Genomic DNA, 26,450 nt, shown 5'->3' on the forward strand with positions numbered 1-26,450 from the left:
TTCTGATCTGGAATGCATTGCCTCATCGGGTGGTGGAAGCAGATTTAATAACTTTCAAAAGGAAATTGGATAAATACTTGAAGGGGGAAAGAGCAGGGGAGTGGGACTAATTGGATAGCTCTTTCAAAGAGGCAGCATAGGCACAATGGGCTGAATGGCTTCTTTCTGTGCTGTAATAGTAGGATATTATGATCTCTAAAGGCACTTTTGGGATATCAATGTCACCACATTTCATACGTTGTTGAGCCATAATTTTACGAGTCAGTGTGGATTATCTGGTAGCTTTGACTGCTGCATAGTTCGCACCTTTGAGGTGTCGTCACTGTTGTAAGGTAAGAAATGCGGCAGTCAATTTGCCTCCAGCAAGGACCCAAAAACAGGAATGAAATATTGACCTGATAATCTGTTTTAGTGATGTTAGTTGAGGGATAAATATTGGTCCAGATATTGGGGAGAACTCCGCTGCTCTTCCTCGAAATAGTGCTGTGGGATATTTTACGTCCACCTGAGAGAGCAGATGAGGCCTCGATTTAATATCACATCCAAAAGACGGCACCTCCGACAGTCCAGCACTCCCTTAGTCAGCCTAGATGATGTGCTCAAATCTCGAGATGATGACTTGAACCCACAACCTTCTGACTCTGAGGTGAGAGTGCTGCCACTGAGCCACAGCTGACACAAATGGAGATGTTTGTGTGGGTGACATTGCATTCAGTAATCTTCACTGCCTCTCATTCTCGCTGAATATCCTGAATTTTACCAAACAACATTTCATGAGAATCAAAACTAAAAATGATGCATCCCACAATGCTTTGCCCAGTTGATGCCCCCATGCTGCCAATCCTCAGACACACCCATTCTCGATATTAGAACTGGGGACGATTCACACCATCCATGGGATGGAATTTCCATTTCTCTGACCAGTGGATGGTTTGCAAATTCACTCAAGACAACTTGATTGCTTTGAATATTGTCTCAACATCACAATCACTAACAAGTAATAAACTTGACCAGATTATGAAAAGCCACTTCAGTGAAAATATCAAATTATTATCAAATAATTCAAAGTTATGATTCCAAGAGATTGAAACAAAGAGAAACTTTCAGATTTTTTTTTTTCTTTTTTTTTCACTTTCAGATTTTTTTTTTTTCTTTTTTCTTTTTTTATTTTGTTAGGCCCCCCTTTTATAAGAAGGGGGGGTGGGGTGTGCTTAAATACTAAAACCAAACAAACCAAAACCAAGTGTTCAAATTAAAATTTTATTCTCCTCGTCCAGGATACACTCCAGCCCCTGCGGTGCCCACCGGTCGTGGAAAGCCTCGAGCGTACCGGCAGACACCGCGTGCTCCATCTCCAGGGCCACCCGGGCGCGGAGCATTCCGCGGAAGAGAGGCAGACAGGCCGAGTGACCGCCCCCACTGACCACGATCATCCTAGACCTGTGGATGGCCACCTTGGACAGGCCCAGGAGCAGGCCCACGAGGACGTCCACCGACCTGCCCGCTCCCCTCCTCACCGTGCGGCCAAAGATCAGGAGCGTGGGATTGAAATGCAGCCAGAACATGAGGAGCAGCCCCTTCAAATAATCAAACAGGTGCTGCAGTCTCGCACACCCAGTGTACAGATGGAACACGGACTCCTCCAGGCCGCAGAAATCACAAGCGGCCTGGGTGTACGTGAAATGGCGTAACCGCTGGTTGCAGGCGACTGCTCCGTGCAACACTCTCCACCCCAGATCCCCGATGGAACACGGGAGGATCCCTGAGTAGAGAGCCCCCCACTGGGAACACCCGTCTCCGCCGGACGGCAGGATGGTACGCCAGGGCGTGTCCGGCCGAGAGACGAGGGCGAGGAAGTGGATGGTGTGCAGGAGCAGCCCGTACAGGAAATCCCTCCGCGCGGTGTGAAACGGCACGGAGGGAATTTCCGAGAGACGACTCAAGTTGTGAGGCGCGGCCCCCCGAGGGAGGTTCCGGGGTTTGGCGCCGAGGAGGAACTCCGTCCGAACGGGGGTCAGGTCGGACGGGATGGCTCCGCACGCCTGAGCCGCCTCCACATCCCGAGTGGAGTCAGGGCCGAGCGCCGATTTCAACGCCCGGATGGCGATGGCCGCGTCCCCGGCACGCCACGAGGACATCCGTGCGGCAACCCGACCCTCCGCCATCCAGGACGTCCCTGACTCTGGTCACCCGACCGGCCACGGCCCTCCGCACCGACAGCCGCGAGTGGCCGAAGCCGATATCGCGGAGGAACGGATTCCCGAGCAGCGGCTCCTGCAGGACGGCCGCTACCCCTGACGGGCGAGAGCTCCGACCGGAGGCGACCATGTTCCAGACCCTGAGCAGATCCTGGTAAAAGACAGGCAGCTCCTGCAAAGACATGCGGCCGCCCACCAGCGAGACGAACAGGAGCTGCGTGTCGTAGTTCAGGCCGTGCAGCTGGCGGAAAAAATACGTCGCCAGCGCACGCCATCTAAGAGGACGCTCAACGTACAGGTATCGCGGCAGCGTCCGAAGGTGAAAAGTTGCCACCTGGGTGCGGACGCACACCAGCCCCTGACCGCCCTCCCTAAGCGGGAGACTCAGGACCACGGCAGCGACCCAGTGTATCCCTCTGGCCCAGAAGAAGTCGACGAACTTCCTCTGAATCTTGGCGACAAACTCGGGGGGTGGGGTCAAAGTGACCAATCTGTACCACAACATGGCTGCCACCAGCTGGTTTATGACCAGCACTCGACCCCTGTAGGATAACACTCAGAGCAGTCCTGTCCAGCGCGCCAGGCGAGCGGCGACCTTGGCCTCCAGCTCTTCCCAGTTCGCCGGCCAGGCTTCCTCGGCAGGGCCGAGGTAGATCCCAGGTACCGGAGGTGCGTGGTACTCCAGGCGAAAGGCCTGAGCTCCTCCGGCAGGGAGTCCACCCGCCACTGACTTACCAGAAAACTAGACGAAACTGGAGTGCATCCTGGATATCCACAGGTCCAGGATGCTCGCGGTCCGTGGGGGCGGGTGCTCGGCCTGTCTGCCTCTCTTTCGCGGGTTGCTCCGCGCCCGGGTGGCCCTGGAGATGGAGCACGCGGTGTCTGCCGGTACGCTTGAGGCTTTCCGCGACCAGTGGGCACTGCAGGGGCTGGAGTGCATCCTGGACGAGGAAAATAAAATTTTAATTTGATGCCTGGTTTTGTTTTATTTGATTTTTAGTACTTAAGCACACCCTACACCCCCCCCCCTTCTTATAAAAGGGGGGCCTAAAAAACACAAAAAAAAGAAAAAAAAAGTGTGCTGGTTGGTGGGTAAAGTGATAAAAGAAAAAGAAAAAAAGGGAAAAAAAAGAGAAAAAAAAAAGGTGCTGGTTGGTGGGTAAAGTGATAAAAGAAAAAGAAAAAAAGGAAAAAAAAAGAGAAAAAAAGAAGGTGCTGGTTGGTGGGTAAAGTGATAGTTGAGTTATTTGGTATCATGGGGGATTTTGTTGTGAGAGGTTTGTTCTCGGTGCTGGTGTTAGTTGGAGCCGTTTGTTGCTCTGATATTTGGCAACAGTTTGGAGGCCAGAGATTTCCATGGAGAAGAGTAAAACCCACCCCTGTACCTCAGAGAGTCCCTCTCCCTGTCCCTCCCTTTGGTTCCCATTTCAGTGTGTCTGAGGGGAGAAGTCTGTCTCCACTGCAGACTGTGATGGTGCAGTGTGGAGAGCAGAACCTGCTGGTGAGGGTAGACATGGATTTATTTAGAACCAGGCAACTGATTAAAGCTACTGACCTGACCCTGGGGACAGCAGGTTGTCGGCCAACTGGGATCTACTCTCAGAACCACACTGTCCTCTTTGACTCTGGGCTCCATGAATGTGGCAGCAGATTGCAGGTAATGTGATTCCTCAACTCTTGTTCCAATTTCACTGTGAAGATTACTGCCCACTCTGAACTCATTAACATCGGGTGAAACTCCAGCCACTGAGGAGATCCCTGAATGAAATCTGTGTATAAATTTTTGCCCACTGTGAAGTATCACCCTGTGTGAAACTACTTCTTTATGTTGACATGTCAATCTTCGCTTTATATTTAAAAAGAACTTCAACTTGTCACTGAGGGACTGCATCTTTCTTAAATGGGTCATTGCGACTCTCTAACTCTGAGATTCAATTCTATTGACCTTGAACCTTCTCCTGCATTTCTCCAAACCACTCTGTTCTTTTGTGCCTCAATTGATTTATCTTTTCCTTTCCTTCCTGTGGATATTCAGGCCTGTTGCCTCAACTTGTGGTCAATGAATGTTCAGTGTGGAAGTTCCTGTTGAGACTTGCCTTGAAAGATGAAACAAGTGGAACAATAATTGGGATACAATGTATTAAAGGGGAACTCCACTTTTGGTTGTTACACCTGCCAATACCATTGATTCCACGGACACAGATGAGATTTAAAAGTGATGTTGTGTTTTGTGCTCCATATCAGGGGTAACTTGAGCCCCTTAAGGTGAAAACTCTAATCTATATGGGAAAGAATGCTCATCAAATCTGGCAGTGCCAATCATTTCAGGGGTTTCTGACTGCAGGCCTGAAGTCCCCTGTAATAGAAGGTGGACTGAGCAGAGTAACAGAGGCTGCTGCAGGCAACTTCTGCCAATGGTGGAGCTGCTTCAATCATGTGTCATTGAGGAGCAGCTGAAACCCCTCAAACTGCTGCTTAACAGGGCAGGAAAATGACCAGAAATAGCTTTTGTTCAATGAGACCAGCTTTTCATTCCTTAACCTGATGTCTTTCAGATGGCTGGCGATTTCCTGGTCGACACCACCCACCTGAACCACACCCCAAATGCTCGTGGATCTGTTATTGTGAGAACAAATAGAGCAGTCATTCCCATTGAGTGCCACTATTTTAGGTAAGAATCTTTACTCTATTGCAAATAAGGTCTACAGCAGGTGCAGTTCTGTGAAGTTGTCCTGAAATTACTGCACTGTCCTTTCAGGAAGGGCAATGTGAGCAGTGACCCTATCAAGCCCACCTGGATCCCATTCAGCTCGACCAAGTCTGGAGAAGGGCTTCTGTCATTCTCACTGCGTCTTATGAACGGTATGTGATGGGTGGATGGGGAGTGCTTTTCTGTCGTTTCCCACTGGGAGTTACACCCACTGTCTCCAACCCTTGTCCTCTTGTACTTCAGATGACTGGCTTACAGAGCGCACCTCGACTGTCTACTACCTGGGTGACCTCATTCACATTGAGGCCTCTGTTTCGATGACCAACCACATGCCCTTTAAGCTCTACATTGACAGCTGTGCAGCTACATTGAGCCCAGACAAGGATTCCACCCCAAGATACAACATCATTGACTCCCATGGGTAAGGAGCTCTCTGCTTTCTCCAGCTGTTTCTGTCTCAATCGGTTCACTTAATTCACTTTGTCCCTTTTTAAATCTTTCTTCAGTTGCCTCCTGGACAGCAAAGCTGAGGACTCCTTTTCAACCTTTGTGTTGCCAAGAGGTGAACGTGAGCTGGACAAACTCCAGTTTGATCTGGATGCGTTCCGCTTCTTTGGAGATGACCGTTCCTTGGTAAGAGGAAGCCAAACATTGGGTTCCCCATGTTGGGAGGAGGTCACTAAATAACAACTTGTATTGAATGTGTCCCTCAGATTTTCATCACCTGTCACCTGAAAGTTGCTGCAGTGGATCGGAGAGATTCCATGAACAAGGCTTGTACTTTCCAGAATATGTAAGTTCCCTCTCGTTCAGGGATGTGTTGATTAAAGGGTGATTGACAACCTGGTTGATGAACTGATTCTCTGGTTGAGCTGGACCCCATTGGAAGAATCGACCAATGACGTGTGTGCCTGTTGTCATCTGGGCAACTGCAGTGCCACAAGGGATTTCCTCGTTGATTCCAGAGGAAGGAGGGATCTTGTATCTGGACCTGGTAGGACATTGATCCTCTTGATTGTTGGAGGTCACCCTTTACCCTCTAACTGGAATGTTTGATATTGCAGAGAGTGATGCTGAGTTGAAGTGGGAGGGTGAGGCCTCACTTGGACCCTTGGTCATTCTGGATCCTCATGTGACAGACCTGGCAACTGAGCCCCTTAATGATGTTGAGCAAAGGATGCAGGAGAGGTCTCCAGGTGGTGAGTTGGCCGACTGCTAGTTTCCATTTTCCCCTCAGTATTTCCTTCACTAACCATTGGTTTCTTGTTGCTTTATACGTGTGGCGTCTGAGGTGGTCCTGATCTTGGCCCTGACTGTGAGCGCTGTCTCTCTGATCTCTGCTTCTTGGATTGCCTTGTTCCTGAACAGGAAACACAAGCAAACCCAGTTTAACTAGTTATCAAATGACCAATAAAGCAGTGACCACTTGTATCTTCTCATGGCTGGTTGCTCATTTCTCACTGTCTCCAGTGAACGACACAATGAGTGCTCAATACCGTGTTAGTAACACACTGCACTCCTCCGTCAGTTCCTCCTGTTAGTGAAATGGGTTGAAATGGGTCCATGTAACTAGTGGCAGAATGGCTGGTAATAGTGTATCCAGGCCCAGTCCAGGGATGGCTGCAGCAATGGGTGAAGGCTTGCCAGGCCCTCATTGTGCAGGTCAATGAGCTCTGAAGGGACAGTGGGACTGGCCTGAAGTACTGGTGCCGGGTGGTTGACTGCACAATCATTCCCTTGGTGCTCTGTGGCCATTGATCACTCGAATCCGCACATGGGCTCCAAACTCCTAAACTTTCCCATTTGGAGCTCATTGTCCAAATACCAATAGGATTGAAAGTGGGTGGACTTGAACTCTCTTCCAAGATTGAAGATCTCTGTCCCTGGTGTGAAGATCTTTGTTTTGTTGGGCTGGGGCTCCAAGTAAATTTCCAATGCCCAGTGTAAAGATTAATGTTCACAGGGGGCAATGTTGTGCTCATTGGGTACAGGCAGAGTGCGAGGGACGGGGAGCCCAGCGGTTGTGATTTACCTCTGTTGGATTTGAATTTCACCTGTCTTCTCGTGAGCACAGACTGAAGTTTCGTTATCCTCAGCTTCCCCTCACGGCAGGCCCTCAGGATTGTATTGTAAGTAGTTAGTGCTATTTTTCAGATTACGTTATTGTTTATCATTCACTATATTTGAGGGGTGGCAATAGGAACAGGAGTTGGCCATTTAGCCCCTCTCGCCTGGTCCACCATTCAATGAGATCATGGTTGATCTGTGACATAACTCCATATACCTGCCTTAGTCATATCCCTTACCTTTTTGATTAACAAAATTTTAACCTGAGATAATAGATTTAACAATTGAGCTAGCATCAACTGCCATTTGTGGAAGAGTGTTCCTAACTTCTCCCACTCGTTGTGTGTAGAAGTGTCTCTTAACTTCATTCCTGAAAGTCCTAATTCGAACTTCGAGGTTATGTCCCCTGGCCGTTAAACTGGCTGTGTCTTTATAACTTTACAGTGAATTGGGTACAATCCATGTCTGGGACAACCTTGCCTTTGAAATACTGAAATTTGTTCATAAAATGTTCTTCAGATTTAATAAGAGCATATTTGTTTATCTTTACTGAGCTGGGTTTTTCTTTTTGGTAAATCAGACATTCAGGGGGTTTATTAAACAGGATGGGAGCTGTTAGCAGTAAACATCCTCGCTTCAGACAACATTCTTTGGCGGGTGGAAACCACTCCTCCATTTAAATCAAATCATGGTAATATTTTACTTGAGCTATAATCACTGAAGTTTAGTGTTTAAACATAGCAGGAGATCCAGGCTCGTTCTGTTGCAGTAGAATCATAATAAGTTAGTGGGAACTTTTAACAATAGCAATTCATTTCTGCTCACTACACACAAGGTGATTTTTCTTCCAGTGGAAACTGCAGTCAGACGGCCCCTCCTCACTTTCACTCTCAGCTTCCTCACACTATTGATAAATAATGTTAGGAAACATTAAACCCAATAGATGACAATACATTGTAGTGTAGTGTAGGGCCATCCTACCCTCTTCTGACTCTTGTCTGATTTACATGTAAACATTTCAGGGAGGCTTTACAAACTGGATATACTGACCAGGACACCAGGAGAACTACTTTGGGGTATTTTTAAAATGTTGCAACAAAATACCATGTAGAAATGCTTCATGAATTCATTCTGAATGAAGCTTAGGATCTTACAGGACAGAAACAGGTGACTTTCCTCTCGCCCCCTCATCCAATTTAATGTTCCTCTGTTCCAAGGTGCCTCCACTATTATTCCCATTTAAAATAATTCATGGAGTCTGTGTGAACAACATTTTCGGGCAGAACTCTACATTGTCCCCTCCCTATAAAGATATTTTTTTGAACCGTAGACATGTATCTTTTGCCATGTTACATTTGAACCTAGGGGTTATAGAATCATAGAAATTTACAGCACAGAAGGAGGCTATTCGGCCCATTGTCTGTGCCAGCTGAAAAAGCTATCCAGCCGAATCGCACTCTTGGTCTTGGTCCGCAGCCTTTTCAGGTGACGGGACTTCAAGTGCGCATCCAAGTACTTATAAAAAGCGATGTCGGTTTCTGCCTCTACCACCCTTTCAGCGAGTCAGGTTCAAACCCACACCACCCTCTGGGTGAAAAAAAATATCCCCAGATCCCCTCGAATTCTTCCAATTATTTGAAATATATGCCCCCTGGTTATTGTCCTCTCTGCTAAGGGATATAGGACCTTCATATTCTTTTTTTATTTGTTCATGGGATGTGGGTGTTACTGGCAAGGGCAGCATTTATTGCCCATCCCATTTGCCTTTGAGAAGGTGGGGGTGAGTTGCCGCCTTGAAGTGACGCAGTCCGCGTGGCCCCCAATAATTTTATACACCTCAATTAAATCCCCCATCAGCATCCTCTGTTTCAATGAAAACAACTCCAGCCGATCCAATCCTTCCTCATAGCTAAAAGTCTCCACTCCTGGACCATCCTTGTAAATCTCCTCTGTACCCTCTCTGGTGCAATCCCATCTTTCCTGTAATGTGGTGACCTGAACTGGACACGGGTTAAATTTATTAGTCCGCCTGTTCCCACAGGTCCCAGTCGAGTTTCTTCATTCCTTTCCTTGGTTCAATCCGTCATTCACCGATTGGGTTTATGACCGGTCACCACCTCCTGTGATTTCCCCAATTGGCTGCCCCTCTTCTCAGAGATTCTCTCGCTCCACAGACCACCTGCACTCTGTCGGTTCCACCAATCCGGGAAGCTTCACCTGTGATTGGATGAACTCGGTGACCCGGGCCCGTCATGGCGGCCGAATCTCCCACAATGCAGAGCGGCAGAGAAAAGGCCCCATCTGTGAGACAGGCCGCGCTGCACTCTGGGAGAATGTTCGCACATGCGCACATCACCCGCCGGATCAGCGACCGCTTCCTGTTGTGTCGCGAGACAAACTTTCCGTTTTTTCGGTTGAGAACGAGCGGTTTTTATTGTGACGGAAACTGACGTCACTTTTCCTTTGAATCGCGCGGTTTGATTTAAATAAACGGCGCACATGCGCAGTGTGGCGCGTCCCTCTTAAAGGGCCCTGGACCGGCCGAGAGTCCCCGAGCCCGGGGACAGGACCGAGAGACGGGCAATGGGATTAGAGCGGAGGGCGGCAGCACAAGTTGGTGAAACCGTTAAAACAGCATCCGGTTCCTTGGCTTAATAATAGAGAAATAGAGTACAAAGGCAAGGAAGTTATGTGAAACGTTAAAAATCATTGTTCAGGCCTCATCTGAAGTATTGTGTCCAATTCTGGGCACTATAATTTATTAAGGAGGTCAAGGTCTTGGAGAGGATGGAGAGGAGATTTCCCAGAATTATACCAGGGATGGGGTTTAGTTGTGTGGAGAGACTCGAGAACCTGGGATTGTTCTGCTTCGAGCAATGAAGGTTAAGGGTAGAAGTAATCCACGTGTTCAAAATTAAGAGGGGTTTTGATCGAGTGAATAAGGAGAAACTTCACCCACTGGCGGGAGGGTCGGCAACCAACGGACGCAGATTTAAGATGATTGGCAAAAGAACGAGAAGGGAGATAAGGAGATTTTTTACACAGCGAATTGTTATGATCTGGAACGCACTGCCTCAAAGGATGGTGGAGCTCGATTCAATCGTAACTTTAAAAGGAAAATTGGATAAATACTTGAAAAGGTAAAAATTACAAAGTTTATGGGTAAAGAGCACGAGAATGGGAGTAATCGGTTACATCCTTCAAAGAGCTGGCCACTGCACGATGGGTCGAATGGCCTCCTGTGCTGTGAGATTCTAGGATTGTATATTTTCCATATATTTGTTTCTGTAAGAAGGACAATGGCAGGCTGTCTGAGCAAAGCAGATGTTCAAAAGGTCCAAACACACGAGGCATCAAAGAATCAGGTGTAGATTTCAGCCCAAAGATGTTTTTTCTGCTCCAGTCATCAGCACAACACAGACCCCTGAAACACAACCAGTCACTCCTTCCAATATCACAGAGCCAGAAACAGACCAGCTCTCAGTTTGCTTTCGAGTGAGTGCTGAACTCATCACATGGTGTCTGCACTAAACTGGCAATTAGAATCTCCTCATCACTTGGCTGTTTGTTAATACGATAAAAAATCAGATTTTAACTGACCTGCCCTTTTCAATCCATTCATTGATCATTCACAGAGGCCCAAAGAGACCTCTCAGAGTGTCTGAATCAGCTGTACTAAAGATGATCCATTAGTTCTTCGCGATGAACGTGATGAAAACATAAGTCGCTCGTTGATTTTGGTGTCAGAGGGTTAGATATTTATCTCACGGTGGGAAAGAGATGAATAAGATGAAATAAAACGAGTGTCTGTGGTAATGTTTGAATGACCGACACCAATCCGGAATTTGTACAATGCTGAATGTTTCAATTCACAATGTGGATTTCCAATGGATTCTCTGCAATGTTAACACAAATCCGTTTGTTCCACAGGAGATGGTCGTGGTTCTGGTCACAGGAAATGTACAAATTCAGAAAATTTCTTGTCTTAAATTTCTATATACTTCAGTTCCCAGAACGAATAATTACAGACTCTCTGGGGTACATTTTCCGCTTGGTGATCTGGTGTAAAACTGGCCTTGCAGATTGACCGCTCGTTATTAAAACCACCTGGGGCAGGAATTCTTCCTGGACGGTACCGCCTGACGGCCGGTATCGCTCGCTGAAGCTTCCTCCTGATATTCAGTCAAGTCCCACTGAAGTCAAGGGAACTGAATATCAGGTGGGATGTGTGATGGGAGGCCTATCCGCTATCACCCACTTTGTGCTACAGCCCAAGACCATTCTGATTCCCATTGAAATGAACGGCAGGGAAATTCCCGCGGTTTGTATAAACGGCGGGCGATCCGCCCACCAAATGACCTCCAGGCGGTGAAGACATATGTCGACACCTCCTCGTCACCGGGGCAGATTCGGTACTGGCGCTCTGGCATGAAACTGCCGTTGGCTCTGTGGGACTGGATAGACCCAGACCGACTGGAAGTGTACGGGGATATGCTTCTGGCAGACAGCATGGCAGAGTCCACGAGGAAAGGCATCATCACCCTCATCTCCAAGTGAAACTTTCTTACATCGCCTCTCAGGCAAGTTTATCCTTGCTTAGATAAGGAGACCAAAACTGTACACAGTATCCAGGTGTGGTCTCACCAAAGCCCCGTACAATTGCAACAAGACTTCCTTACTCTTGTATTACAACCCCCTTGCAATAAAGGCCAACATGCCATTTGCCTTCCTAATTGCTTGCTGTACCAACATGTTAACTTTCTGTGTTTCTTGCACCAGGACACCCAAGTCTCTCTGAACATGAATATTCAATAGTTGCTGACCATTTTAAAACATTTTGTTTTTCTATTCTTCCTATCAAAGTGAATAACCTCACATTTCCCCACATTATACTCCACCTGCCACCTTGTCCACTCACGTAACCTGACTGTATCCCTTTGCAGACACTTTGTGTCCTCCTCACAGCTCACTTTCCCACGTAGCTAGCGTCAGAGATCTTTTTACACTCATATACATTGTAAATAGCTGAGGCCCAGTAAAGGCCGGTATCGCTCGCTGATAAGTCAAGGGTAAAATCCCTACGAGGACATTGGTCCCAGCCTTGTTGAGGTGCAACCCGTCCATCGTGTACAGGTCTTTAGTATTAATCAAAGTGCACAATGACGCCCCCGGTAAAGCGAGTATCTCTCCACAGATACTACCTGACCTGCTGAGTGTTGCCAGCAGTTTCTGGGTTTATTTTTGAGCTTTCACGATAGCAGTTTTCCTGACAACCTGCAACTTGCCTCAAGGGCGCAGCTTCAAGCACAACTTTCTTGTGCTCTTCTCACACACAAGATCGCACTTTACTTTCCGACACACGCGCTTTAAAATCTGCCGTTTCCGCACACAGCGTCCTGCGGCACGAGAATTTGAAAGACCTTTCTCTCATGGCCTGTAATCGCTCCTTTTTCCCCACAGGCGCTCTTTACATTTATCCTCTACTCGATTCAATCACAAATTTCAACAGAACTATTAAGATCAAGGCGGAACACTTCCGATCTTACTGCACCGCCCCAACTTGCCAAATGTGCACCTTTCAACCGCCATTCGCAGCTCTGTTGCGCTGCCCGTCACTCACGCAACTCAACTGCTGAGAGAAAAGAGCCAACAAGCATCAAAACAAAAACCAGTTCTTCAGTTACCATCCCCTGGATCACAAGATTCCCCAAGTAAATTTCGTGAACATTCGGGCGGCTGTCTTTCCAGAGACCAGCCCTGCTTTCGTCGTGTTTGTCTGTCGAGCGATCACGCAGATCGAAATGTGTCGACTGGTTTCAAGGCACAAATGAACATTGGTGCGAATGGGACATGTGCCCAATAGAAACAGCGGTCGGAGCAGAACAAACTGAAAGGCGTGCGATCGCGAAAGTGAATGTTAGAGTCGGCAATGGAGCAGGAAAGTGTCCATGAAATAGAAGGAGGAAAGTCAAGGCGGCCTATTGACTGTGGAAGGAAGAAAAAGCTGGGAGAAGAGGCGGGTTTGAACTGTGGAACATCAAGTACAGGCATGTGAGAGTGCTGGGATTTGACGGAATTAAAAGGTTTCACCAAAATAATATTATTTCTTGTGCGAAAGATTGATTTCTTGCTGCATTCTCTTAGCATATGTGGCAAAGGAGAAAATCGGTAAATGACACTCTGTGGAGACTCGGATTCGCACGGAGGTGACTGCGACCACAACGCAGAATATTAACCACAAAACGATCACGACGAGGGACATCAGGTGTGGCAGTTGTGCCCGAACAACAGCAATGGCGCTGCTTCGAAAAGAAGGATTCTGAGCGATGAGACCAAAACAACCAGCACCTCAAATTGGAGCAGCGGTGGGATTTAAACCCACGGCCCACAGAAACTGGGACCTCAATCCAGCACCTTCGACCGCTCAGCCACACTACCATGTCACCTCTGCTGCCCTCAGAATCTGGGAACTGGTGATTGAAAAGCGGCTTTCTTACACTGACCTTTCAGTCCAAGACTTTTGCTTTTACAAAATAAAAGGGCTTTCTTTGCACTGTTCATGCGACAAGGTGGCCGAGTGGTTACGGGAACGGACTGCTAATCCACTGTGCTCTGCACCCATGGTTTTGTATCCCACCCGCGCCATTATTGTATTTTTTAATCGTTCGTGGGATGTGGGCGTCGCTGGCGAGGCCACCATTTATTGCCCATCCCTAATTGCCCTTGAGAAGGTGGTGGTGAGCGGCCTTCTTGAACCGTTGCAGTCCGTATGGTGAAGGTTCTCCCAATGTGCTGTTAGGTAGGGAGTTCCAGGTTTTTGTCTGAGCAACGCTGAAGGAACTGTGATATATTTCCAAGTCGGGATGGTGTGTGACGAGGAGGGGAACGTGCAGATGGTGTTGTTCCCATGCGCCTGCTGCCTTTGTCCTTCTAGCTGTTAGAGGTCGTGGGTTTGGGAGGTGCTGTCGAAGAAGCCTTGGCGAGTGGCTGCAGTTCATCCTGTGGATGGTACACACTGCAGCCACGATGCGCCGGTGGTGAAGGGAGTGACTGTTTTGGGTGGTGGATCGGATGCCAATCAAGTGGGCTACTTTGTCCTGGATGGTGTCGAGATTCTTGAATGTTGTTGGAGCTGCACTCATCCAGGCAAGTGGAGAGTATTCCATCACACTCCTGACTTGTGCCTCGCAGATGGTGGAAAGGCTTTGGGGAGTCCAGAGGTGGGTCACTCACCACAGAATACCCAGCTTCTGGCCTACTCTTGTAGCCACAGTATTTATATGGCTGGTCCAGTTAAGTTTCTGGTCAATGGTGACCCCCAGGATGTTGATGGTGGGGGATTCGGCGATGGTAATGCCGTTGAATGTCAAGGGGAGGTGGTCAGACTCTCTCTTGTTGGAGATGGTCATTGCCTGGCAATTGTCTGGCGTGAATGTTACTTGCCACTTATCAGCCCAAGCCTGGATGTTGTCCAGGTCTTGCTGCATGTGGGCACGGACTGCATCTTATCTGTGGGGTTGCGAATGGAACTGAACACTGCGCAATCGTCAGCAAAGATCCCCATTTCTGACCTTATGATGGGGGAAAGGTCATTGATGAAGCAGCTGAAGATGGTTGGGCCAAAGACACTGCCCTGAGGAACTCCAGCAGCAATGTCCTGGGGCTGAGATGATTGGCCTCCAACAACCACTCCATCTTCTTTTGCGCTCGGTATGCCGATCCAGTGGAGAGCTTTCCACCGGAGCGGCAGCTGAACGGATGGTCTCAATCTTTGTGACAGAATAGTCCAGGAGCTCCTCGCAATTTTTTTGGTGAGTGTGGAGGGGGAAGGGGGTGCAAGAAGACGGTTTGTGGTCGAGAAGAGATACAGGGGATATCTTTGGATTCCAGGATGATCCTGGAATAGTGAGCAGTTTTCTGTCTCACTCTGTTCAGAGAGAAAGAGACTGAGACCTACGCAGGAAAACATAGAAACTATGAGGCACATACACAGACAAACAGACACAGACACACAGAAACAGACACACATACACATGGAGTGACTCAGAAATACAGAGATACAGAACATGGATAATTTGGCTGATTTTTGTTCGATTTCTGTCGTAGATTTCGTGAAATCTTGCAGATCAATTAAAATGAGCATAAAACTCGCGGTGTTCAACATCGTGGAATTTCAATTCACTTAAGAATTATTAATTCTACAAGAAACTTGTTGAATTTTCAAACGCAGAGATGAAACAGGTTGATGAATGACGGGGTCTGAAGTCTGTCAGATTTGAACCTGCGCGGGGGAAATGAATGAATTTCGAATCTGTCACCTTCATCACCAGTTAGCAAAAATCACAATTGCTCTGCATCCAGTCCTCAAATAGTCTCCGTACAATAATATTCTGAAAGTGACAATCACCTGTTTTTTTGCTCTGCAGTTTTTGTTCAGGAAGAAGCTCGGCGAAGACATAAAATTAAAAGTTGGCGTCTGATAAATGCTTCCTCCCCGTCGGGGAATTAAACCCCGGACTAAGGCGGGGCAACTCACCACGATAAGAGAGACAGAAAGAACGAAAGAAAGACAGAGTCAGTTGTGGTTGTCTAACAAAGAGAAGGAAATGTAAAAGGTTCCTTCAAGAGTGGCCCGTGGAAAATGAAACAAACTGTCATCAAATAAATAGTTAAAAGAAATGCACTGATACATGAAGCATGTCGAACGCCATTTGTGATGAGTGCACAGTCAATGCAGCAGTTCCTCGTTAGTATAGTGGTGAGTATCCCCGTCTGTCACGCGGGAGACCGGGGTTCAATTCCCCGACGAGGAGATTAAACTTTCGCCGCCTTCAAAAGCTTTTATCTCCAATATTGGATGCGGAATATACAGTAAAAAACTGACTCGGAGTTTCCCACTTTCCCCAATTTAATTTCACTGATATTCCAGCGGTTTTAAAATCTGCTCTCAGCGTCACTCTTCACCTCGATGTTCGACTGGCTTCTGTGATGGTGGGGATTTCGGGAGGAGGCCGAGATGGATCATCCACTCGGCACTTCTGGCTGAAGATGGTTTCTAAAACTTTGCACTCTCGTGCTGGGCTTTACCATCATTGAGGATGGGGATGTTCATAGAGCCTCTTCCCGTTAGTTGTTTAATTATCCACCATCATTCACAAATGGGTGTGGCAGGACTGCAGAGCTTTGATCTGATCCGTTGTTTGTGGGATCGCTAAGCTCTATCCACAGCATGCTGCTTCCACTGTTTGTCAAGTAGTCCTGTGTTACTTTCAGGTTATTGGTGTGTGTATGTCTTTATGTAGCTAGGAATGTTTGTGTATGTGTGAATATGACTATGTCTGTCTCACTTGTTATATGCGTTTCTGAGTGTCTCTCTCTTTCTTTCTATCTGTCACTTTTTCCCTGCTCCCCAAATAATTTTTGTCTGGATCTTGACTAATAAAGAGATAGAAAGTAAGTCTTCTTTCAACAGTGGCATGTGGAAAGTTAAACAAATTGTCATCAAAGAAGTAGTTAAAATAGATTCACTGAAACGTGCATCCTTTTCATTGCTGTATGTGAGATCTTTCATGTCTGCGCCTGTTCCGAGACCTGTCTCTCTCTGTTTCAGGCTGGTGACAGCGCGATTCTGCGTTTTATTTCTTGCCCATCATTGTGGTTCTCACATCGAGCTGAAGCGTGAGGCAGAGAGCAGATATTTAAAATCGCTGTGAAATCAATTTGCAGAAGTGGGAAAGGCCGAGTCAGTTTTTCATTGTATTTTCAACATCCAATATTGCAGAGAAATGAAAGTGAAGCTTCGAAAGCAGCAATAACCTCCTCGTCGGGGAATTGAACCCCGGTCTCCCGCGTGACAGGCGGGGATACTCACCACTATACTAACGAGGAATTGGTACAGACATTTACCGTATATTCACCAAAGATGCTTCACTTTTCAGTGAATCTGTTTGAACTGTTCATTTGATGACAGTTTGTTTGACTTTCCATGGACCACTGTTGAACGAAAAATTACCGACCTCTTTTCCATCTCATGTTGGATAATGATGTGGGTAACGCGGGAGAGAGTGAGACAGAAAGAGACAGATCTTCTCAGGAAAATATAGAAAATATGAGGCACATACACAGAGAGACGGACAGACACAGACACACATACACATGGATTGACTCAGAAATACTGAGAGTCAGAATATGGATAATTTGGCTGATTTTTGTTCCATTTCTGTCGTAGATTTCGTGAAATCTTGCAGATCAATTAAAATAAGCATAAAACTCGAGGTACTCAATGCTGGGGAATTTGAATTTGAATTTTGAAACGCAGTGATGAAACAGGTTGATGAATGACGGGATCTGAAGTCTGTCAGATTTGAACCTGCGCGGGAGAAATGAATGAATTTCTAATCTGTCACCTTAACCACCAGTTAGTAAAAATCACAATTGCTCTGCATCCAGTCCTCAAATTGTCTCTTAATTATCCACCATCATTCACAAATGGGTGCGGCAGGACTGCAGAGCTTTGATCGGGTCCGTTTTTTGTAGGATCGCTGAGCTCCATCTGCAGCATGCTGCTTCCACTGTTTGTCAAGTACTTTATGTTATTGGTGTGTGTATGTTTGTGTGTATATGTCTGTGTGTGAGTGTTTATGTAGCTGGCATGTGGGCCTCCATTTTTACAGCTATTTTATTTTAAACTCTTGGGGTCAGGATTCCTGGGCCTTCTCCTTCACACCACATGAGAGGAGGCGAGAAGGCCCGAAACAGCAGTTAAGTGCCTTTATTGCACAGCTTGTGGGCCCGAAGGAGCAGGAGTGCTTTCCGCAGGCCCAACAAGCCAACCTGCCGTGATCCCACACAGGTGATCGGCCGACCCCCTCCAAATCTCCGACACCCCTGCACGAGCTACGAACCCCATGATATCCGACCCCCGCGATGACCACCGACCCCCGACCCCCGATGACTGAGCCCTCCCTCCGATGATTGACCCACCCATGACCCCTGACGACCTCCCATGACCCTCCGATAGAATCATGCCCAATGAGTTTGATTCCCGTTGTGTTTTCTCTCTGTCGGTTTGCTAATAAACGTTTAACTCGCGGCCTGTTCCCGTCAATGGTCACAAGTAGTAACAGACAGAGCGGGTCTGACCGCCCCGAGATGTGGAAAAGACATCAGTTCAGGACAAATGCCTCAAATCAAATGGTCTCCCGGCACCGAGAGAGACAAATTCCAGAGAAAAAGGCAGAAGAAAAAAGAGAAATAAAAGCTCAACAAAGACACTATCAATATTTCCCATTCTTGATGCCTGTCTATTTCTTCCCTAACCTTTCTGTGCCGGTTAAAATTTCAGTGTAAATAAATGCGAGAATCGACTCAAAGAACGAGAACAAAGCAACAAAAATTGCCGAACACAGAATCAAACCCAGAGACCTTTAGATCTTCAATCTCACGCTCTCCAAACTCAACTTTTTCGGCTCCACTGGAAATTGGATTTTGTGACATCACCTTGGACAAAAATATAAACCGGGTGGAATTTCCCCTCCCGCTCATTCCTCCCTCTGGGGGAATGGGACCCGGTCAGATCCCGGAGCTCAGGTTATGTTGATGTTCTGCTGATGACATCTTAATATTATCTTGTGTTTGGCCTCATTTAATCAGGTTCATGGGCACTTTCTTCCCTCATCCCTTCTCCCAAATCGCTTCTTCCCCGAAGGAATGTGGTGCAGCCGTGGCCAAATTGAATAGGAAAAGCCAATTATCGCCCGCTTTCCACAGGAGAAAAAGCTCACCCTGGAGATTCAAGCGGAGCAAATTCCCAAATAACGTTCCCACCCAGGATCGAACCGGGGACTTTTCGCGTGTGAGATAAATGTGACAATCGCTGCACGACAGAAACCATTGCTCAATTTATGGCATCGTGTGGCTTCTCTGTTAAACAACATCTGTCCCACACTACAAGCTCACAATCCTTCTCTTTCACAAACATTTCACTGATCAAAACTTCACAAGTCACACAGGAAAAAGTCTTCATTCCAAAATCATGAAACTCCCGAAGGAGCTGCGGGGACAGACTGAACGGTGCAACTGAGTACAGAGATACAGAGAGACACCAGCAGAGGGAGGTAGAGAGCGGTGTAACTGAGTACAGAGATACAGAGAGACACCAGCAGAGGGAGGTAGAGAGCGATGTAACTGAATTCAGAGATACAGAGAGACACCAGCAGAGGGAGGTAGAGAGTGGTGTAACTTAGTATAGAGATACAGAGAGACACCAGCAGAGGGAGGTAGAGAGCGGTGTAACTGAGTACAGAGAAACAGAGAGACACCAGCAGAGGGAGGTAGAGAGCGGTGTAACTGAGTGCAAAGAGAGAGACACCAGCAGACTGCGCAGCAAAGCAACCTTTTATCTGAAATCTGAGGCGAGATCTAAACTGCACAGAGCAAGCCCACGGACAACCTCACGATGCTCCACTTTTCCAGCTTCCACCCTAACCACGTCAAAGAGGCCATCCCCTATGGACAGGCCCTGCGAATACACAGGGTCTGCTCAGACGAGGAGGAACGCGATGGACACCTACAGACGCTGAAAGACGCCCTAGTAAGAACGGGATATGACGCTCGACTCATCGATCGACAGTTCCGACGGGCCACAGCAAAAAATCGCATAGACCTCCTCAGGAGACTAACACGGGACGCAACCAACAGAGTCCCCTTTGTCGTCCAGTACTTCCCCGGAGCGGAGAAACTACGCCATGTTCTCCGCAGCCTTCAACATGTCATCAATGAGGACAAACACCTCGCTATGGCCATCCCCACACCTCCACTACTCGCCTTTAAACAGCCACCCAACCTCAAACAGACCATCGTTCGCAGCAAACTACCTAGCTTTCAAGAGAACAGCGTCCACGACGCCACACAACCCTGCCACGGTAACCTCTGCAAGACATGCCAGATCATCGACACAGATACCACCATCACACGAGATGACACCACCCACCAGGTGCATGGTTCATACTCCTGTGACTCAGCCAACGTTGTCTACCTCATACGTTGCAGGAAAGGATGCCCCAGAGCATGGTACATTGGCGAGACCATGCAGACGCTGCGACAACGGATGAACGGACACCGCGCAACAATCGCCAAACAGGAGGGTTCCCTCCCAGTCGGGGAACACTTCAGCAGTCATGGACATTCATCCACCGACCTTCGGGTAAGCGTACTCCAAGGCGGCCTTCGAGACACACGACAACGCAAAATCGTCGAGCAGAAATTGATAGCCAAGTTCCGCACCCATGAGGACGGCCTCAACCGGGATCTTGGGTTCATGTCACGCTACACGTTACCCCACCAGCGAACAAATGTTATCTGTTTTTAATATAATGGGTCATTTGCTGGCTCTCTCTGCCTTCCGGATGTTTCTGCCTCTCTCTGTGTTTTTTTTTCTCTGTTTTTTTTCCCTGTTTGTTTTTTTGTTGAATGTGTATTCGGAGGTTCTGCAGGTAACACCTCTCTGTCTGAACACGGTGATTGCCTTGGCAACGGGCAGTTGCAGGGGCAGTCTGTAAACACCATGTATTATTGTTCAATATGTATAAATGCGTAGGCTTCAAGGAGATCTTGAAACATTTGCCTGAGGAAGGAGAAAATCTCCGAAAGCTTGTGAATTTAAAATAAAATTGCTGGACTATAACTTGGTGTTGTAAAATTGTTTACAACAGAGTAGAGGAAGCATTACTGTGTATCTAACCCGTGTTGTACCTGCCCTGGGAATGTTTGATTTGACAGTGAAGAGGGAGCTTCATTCTGCATATAACCCGTGCTGTACCTGTCTTGGGAGTGTTTGATGGGGCAGTTCAGAGTGAACTTTAATAAGTCTCTCCACATAACTGAAGTCCCTCATCCCTGGCACCATTCTAATAAATCTCCTCTGCACCCTCTCGAAGGCCTTGACATCCTTCCCAATGTTTGGTGTCCAGAATTGAACACAATACTCCAGCTGAGGCCCAACCAGTGTTTTATAAAGGTTTCGTATCAATTCCTTGCTTTTGTATTCTGTGCCTCAATTAATAAAGCCAAGGGCCCCATTTGCTTTTTTAAACATCCTTCTCAACTTATCCTGCACCTTCAAAGATTTGTGTAACTACACCCCCAGGTCTCTCTATTCCTGCACTCCCTTTAAAATTGCACCATTTAGTTTATATTGTCTCTCCTCAATCTTCCTACCAAATGTATCACTTCACAATTCTCTGCATTAAATTTTATCTGCCATGTTTCTGCCCATTTCACCAGTCTGTCTATGTCCTCCTGAAGTCTGTTACTATCCTCCACATTGTTAATTACATTTTCGAGTTTCGTGTCATGTGCAAACTTTGAAATTATACCCTGTACTCCGAAGTCCCAATCATTAATATATATCAAAAAGAGCAGTGGTCCTAATACCGAGCCCTGGGGGGCACCCCTGTATACAGGGTACGGTAGCGTAGTGGTTATGTTACTCGGCTAATAATCCAGAGGCCTGGACTAAAATCCAGAGTCACAAGTTCAAATCCCACCACAGCAGCTGGTGAATTTAACAATTCAATTCATCAAATAAAAAATCTGGAATTAAAATACCAGTATCAGTAATGATAACCATGAAACTACCAGATTGTTATAAAAACCCATCTGGTTCACTAATGCCCTTTCAGGAAGGAAACCTGCTGTCCTCACCCGGTCTGGCTCAAATGTGACTCCAGACCCACAGCAATGTGGTTGATTCTTAATTGCCCTCTGAGGGATGGGCAATAAATGCCAGCCTTGCCAGTGATGCCCACATCCCGTGAACAAATTAAAAAAAACTTGCCTCCAGTCTGAAAAACAATCGTTCACTTCTGTTTTCTGCCCCTGAGCCAAATTTGGATCCACGCTGCCATTGTCCATTTAATCCAATGGGCTTCAATTTTGCCAACAAGTCTATTGTGTGATACTTTATCCTCCCTTAATCTCTCCCTGCATAAAAACTCCCCGACCCATATTCACGGCCACCCCCTCGACCTTGCCATCTCACGTGGCCTCTCTACTCCCGATTGTGTCAATCATGGATAAGGCCATCTCTGATCACTTCCTTGTATCCCTCTCCACCCACATGGAATCCTGGAATCATAGAAAGGTACAGCACGGAAGGAGGCCATTCGGCCCATCGAGTCCATACCAGCTCTATGCAAGAGCAATCCATGTTGACCCACTCCCACAATGCACATCACAGAATGAACTCAGGAATCCCACGCCACTTTCTATGAGCGGTAACAGGCTGCGGTTATGGTGCAGACCGGGACCCAGGGCTGAGGCTGTGGTCATCAGTTACTCTGGGAGTGGCACAGTCTGGTTCATGACTAGCCAAGGGTGAGAGTAACCCCAGGGAGTCAGGCTGGTGTTTAGAAGGGTGTGGGTTCCAGCTCCCGTTCCAGGACTGGGACACATGATCCAGACTGACTGTGTCGTTCTGAGAGGGAGCTGCATCGTGAGAGGTGCTGTCCTTTGAATGAGGTGTTTAATGGGGGTCCCTTCTTTCTGCTCCGAGGTTTTTAATGTCCCGTGGTAATTTGTGAAGAGCAGGGAGTTCTCCCGGTGTCCTGGCCAATATTCTTTCCACAACCATCAGCACCCAACAAACAGGAGGTCTGCTCAATATATCATCACTGTTTGTGGGATCTTGCTGTGCACAACTTGGCTGCTACGTTCTCTTATAAAACGATCGTGACTGAACTTCTAGTGAAGTGCGTTGGGATGTCCTGAGGATGTGCAAGGTGCAAAACAGTGGGCCGTGTCTCTTTCCTCGTCTCATTGAGACTCTCAGTTAATTGGTCCGTTCTCTCCACAGATGGGGCCCGACCCGCTGAGTATTTCCAGAATGTTCTGTGAGTGTTTCATTCAGACTCGGGTTTTGCAGTAAACGATAAATTGATTGTAGTCAAACACTTGGCCATGAGCTGCTGAGTGACCTGTCGGGACATTTTTGCTTGTTTCCCTTCAGCTTGTGGGACTGGGTTTTTGGTGCACTGTCCCTTTAAGTGCTGTGGTTTCTCAGTGTGGCTGTGGTGCAAACTCAGAAGGAGCAGCCACAGCCCGGACTGCAAGCAAATTGGGAGGCTGGGACGAGAAGTTTACTATTCCCACACCGGGAGTCAAACCCGGGCCACCTGGGTGAAAACCAGGAATCCTCATCGCAAAACCATATGGGAACTGAAAAACAAACTAGCAGGAAGGGCACTGAGACGACAACCGGAAAGTTAACAGACGATTCAAAGGAGGTATTCACAATTATGAAAGGTTTTGACAGAGTATGTAAGGAGAAATTGTTTCCAGTGATGGAAGGGTTAATAACCAGAAGAGAAAGATTTCAGATCAATTGAAAGACAGACATGGGGGGATGTGACTAAGATTGAGACCATCCATTCAGCTGCCTCTGCCGCTCTCCCTCCATTCCCCTAGCCCACCAAGTTTCTCTCCTATCTCCCCTCATGCCCTCTCTGAGCTCTCTTGACCATGAGACCCAACTCCTGCTCCCTCGACCCTATTCCCACCAAACTGCTGACCACACAACCTCCCTTCCTGGCCGCATGTTAGCTGACATTGTTAATGGTCTCCTCTCCTCAGGTACTGTCCCCCTCCCCATCAAATCATCCATTATCACCCTCCTTTCATAAAAGACCCACCCTTGACCCCTGTGTCCTTGCAAACTACCACCCCATCTCCCACCTCCCTTTCCTCTCCAAAGTGTTGTCGCCTCCCAAATCCATGTCCATCTTTCCCACAACACCATGTTTGAATCCCTCCAATCAGGTTTCCACTCCTGCCACTGTACTGAAACGGCCCTTGTCAAAGTCACAAATGACATCCTCTGTGACTGTGTGGACGGAGATTTAATCTTGATCTAACCCTTGATGCACCTACCCCCGGAGTGTTTGATGGCACAGTGTAGAGGGAGCTTTACTCTGCCATGTACTGTACAGTATCAGTCTGTGATGGAGCAGAGCCCTGCTCTTTAATAGAAATCATTCTTTCGATGAGCCACTGAGCCCCGAAAGCAGCCTCCGAGACCCAAAGTCTGATTTCCATCCCACAGTTCCAGCAGTTAGCGAGGGCTGGGCCACGTTAACAGCAGCTCTCTGTTCCTGGTCTGGAGCTGAGGTGTTGTGTATTGTCCCTGACACAGGGACCAGACGGTGAGCTGCTGGCTCCTATTATTCTGGGATCATTCCCTGCTGCTCTGTTCTCACCTCTTCACTGGGTCTCAGATTATTACCAGCCATCTTCCTGATCAATAAACAATCGGCAGTCTGACCGAGGAGATTTGAAATGTGTGAAACATTTCATGTGCCTCATCCCTGTCCCTGGACACAAATAAATAGGCCGTCATGAAATGGTCACAGTCCATTTCTTGAGCCTTCTCCTTCTTCGAAGAATCTTCTAAACTCCTTGCTAAAGTGACCATTGATCTTAATGTCTTGTTTTGCGGTATGTTCTAGATTGTTCCAGGTCAGCATTGTAATAATTCGGGGTAGATGAAAAGTGGGATCATTATATTAAATCGAGATATTTATCACAGCCCCGCCCCCCAAACATTCAAACCACCGTTCAGGAGGAGAACCCCTCTGCTCGCTGACCGACATTGGCTCCCAGTTCACCAACATCTCAAATTTTAAATTCTCATCCTCGTGTTCAAATCCCTCCATGACCTCGCCCCTCCCTATCTCTGTAACCTCCTCCACCCCTACAACCCTCCGAGATCTCTGAGCTCCTCCAATTCAGGCCTCTTGCGCATCCACGATTTTCATCGCTCCACCATTGGCGGCCGTGACTTCAACCGACTGGGCCCAAAGCTCTGGATTTCCCTCCCTAAACCTCCCGCCTCTCTACCTCTCTCTCCTCCCTTAAGACACTTAAAACCTACCTCACCTGTCCCAATATCTCCTTATGTGGCTCCCTGTCACATTTTGTTTGATAATCGCTCCTGTGAAGCGCCTTGGGACGTTTTACTCCGTTAAAGGCGCGATATAAATGCAAGTTGTTGTTGTTGTTGGGGTGGAGAAAGGGTTTTCTTTCTTTTTATGACTCTTTTCTATCTCTCTATTTCTTTCCTTTCTCGGACTCTGTTTTCCGGGTCTGTTTACTGACACACATTACAATCTGTGTCACTCGGTGTCTAACAATGTGAGGCAATGTGTTTTATTCCCGCTGTGTTATCTCTCTGGCGGTTTGCTGATAAATGTTTAACTCGCGGCCTGGTCCCGTTAATGGTCACAAGCAGTAACAGACAGACAGAGCGTGTCTGACCGCCCTGAGATGTGGAAAAGGCATCAGTTTAGGACAAAGGCATCAAATCAAATGCTCATCGAGCACCGAGAGAGAAAAAACCAGAGAGAAAGGCAGAAGGAAATAGAGAAATAAAAGCTAAATACAGACATCCTTGATGTCTCTCTATTCCATCCCCAACCGTTCAGTGTCGGGTAAAAATGTCAGTGCAAATAAATGTTCGAGAATCGGCCCAAAGAAGAAGAAACAAAATAACCCAAAACTACTGAAACCCGGGATCGAACCAGGAACCTTTAGATTCGCTCTCCCAACTGAACTATTTCGGCCCCCCAGAAAGCTAGACTTTGGGTCATTCTCTTGGAATAAAATATAACCCCGGGTGGAATTGCCCCTCCCGCTCATTCCTCACTTCGGGAGAATGAGACCGACCATCAAGGAGAGATTTTCTGATCCTGTCGTTGAATCTCATTTATATTAAACATTCCTTGAACTGTCTGCCGGGGGGATTCAGAGCTGGGGTTCGCCATGAACCAGCTTCCCCTCAATTCCCAGCTTTATCAGTGAATCGACCAACAAACGCTCGAGAGAGCTCAGGTTATATTAATAATAAAAACAGAAAATGCGGGAAACACTCAGCAGGTCAGGCAGCATCTGTGGAGAGAGAAACATCCTTTCAGGCCGATGACCTTTCATCAGAACTCTCTCCACACATGCTGCCTGACCTGCTGAGTATTTCCAGCATTTTCTGTTTTTACTTCAGATTTCCAGCATCTGCAGTATTTTGCTTTTGTTTTACAGCTTGTATTAATGTTCTGCTGATGATATCTTAATATTATCTTGTTTTTGGGCCACTTTAATCAGGTTCACGGACAAATTCTTCCATCATCCCTTCTCCCACATCGCTTCTCTCTCTCATTCATTCTTTTCTCCTTTCAATCCAGAAGAGGGCGGGAATCAGAGCTCACCCCCCGAACCCTCCGCACACAGACCCCCGTCTACCACCCCGTGTGATCCAAGAGACAATTCAATACATTACACTCTGTATAAACACAGAAAGCTGACACACCAGGGGAGATCGCACGGTGTTGGACACGGAGTGAAATAAACTGAAGTGTTTATAAAAAGTTACAGATCACAACCCGTGTCTCTGTCTCTCTCCACCATCCCGGCCTGTGCTGAGTGAGCTG

At 47.4% G+C, this 26,450-nt stretch overlaps 1 protein-coding gene and 1 non-coding gene across 2 annotated transcripts; one reads left to right on the plus strand and one right to left on the minus strand.

Moving 5' to 3' along the window:
• Positions 1-3,711: 3,711 nt before the first annotated feature.
• Positions 3,712-6,101, plus strand: LOC137309365 (zona pellucida sperm-binding protein 3-like). Its single transcript, XM_067977615.1, has 6 exons — positions 3,712-3,855; positions 4,754-4,869; positions 4,957-5,060; positions 5,152-5,329; positions 5,415-5,541; positions 5,622-6,101. The coding sequence occupies exons 1-6, from the start codon at positions 3,712-3,714 to the stop codon at positions 5,703-5,705; spliced, it is 753 nt and encodes a 250-aa protein (XP_067833716.1). The 3' UTR covers positions 5,706-6,101.
• A 10,690-nt stretch (positions 6,102-16,791) lies between these two features.
• On the minus strand, positions 16,792-16,863 carry trnad-guc (transfer RNA aspartic acid (anticodon GUC)). The gene has a single exon. It is a non-coding gene; the product is annotated as a tRNA-Asp (tRNA).
• Positions 16,864-26,450: the final 9,587 nt, after the last annotated feature.

This window comes from Heptranchias perlo, unplaced genomic scaffold (genome assembly GCF_035084215.1).
Source record: "Heptranchias perlo isolate sHepPer1 unplaced genomic scaffold, sHepPer1.hap1 HAP1_SCAFFOLD_163, whole genome shotgun sequence".
Taxonomy (NCBI): Eukaryota; Metazoa; Chordata; class Chondrichthyes; order Hexanchiformes; family Hexanchidae; genus Heptranchias; species Heptranchias perlo.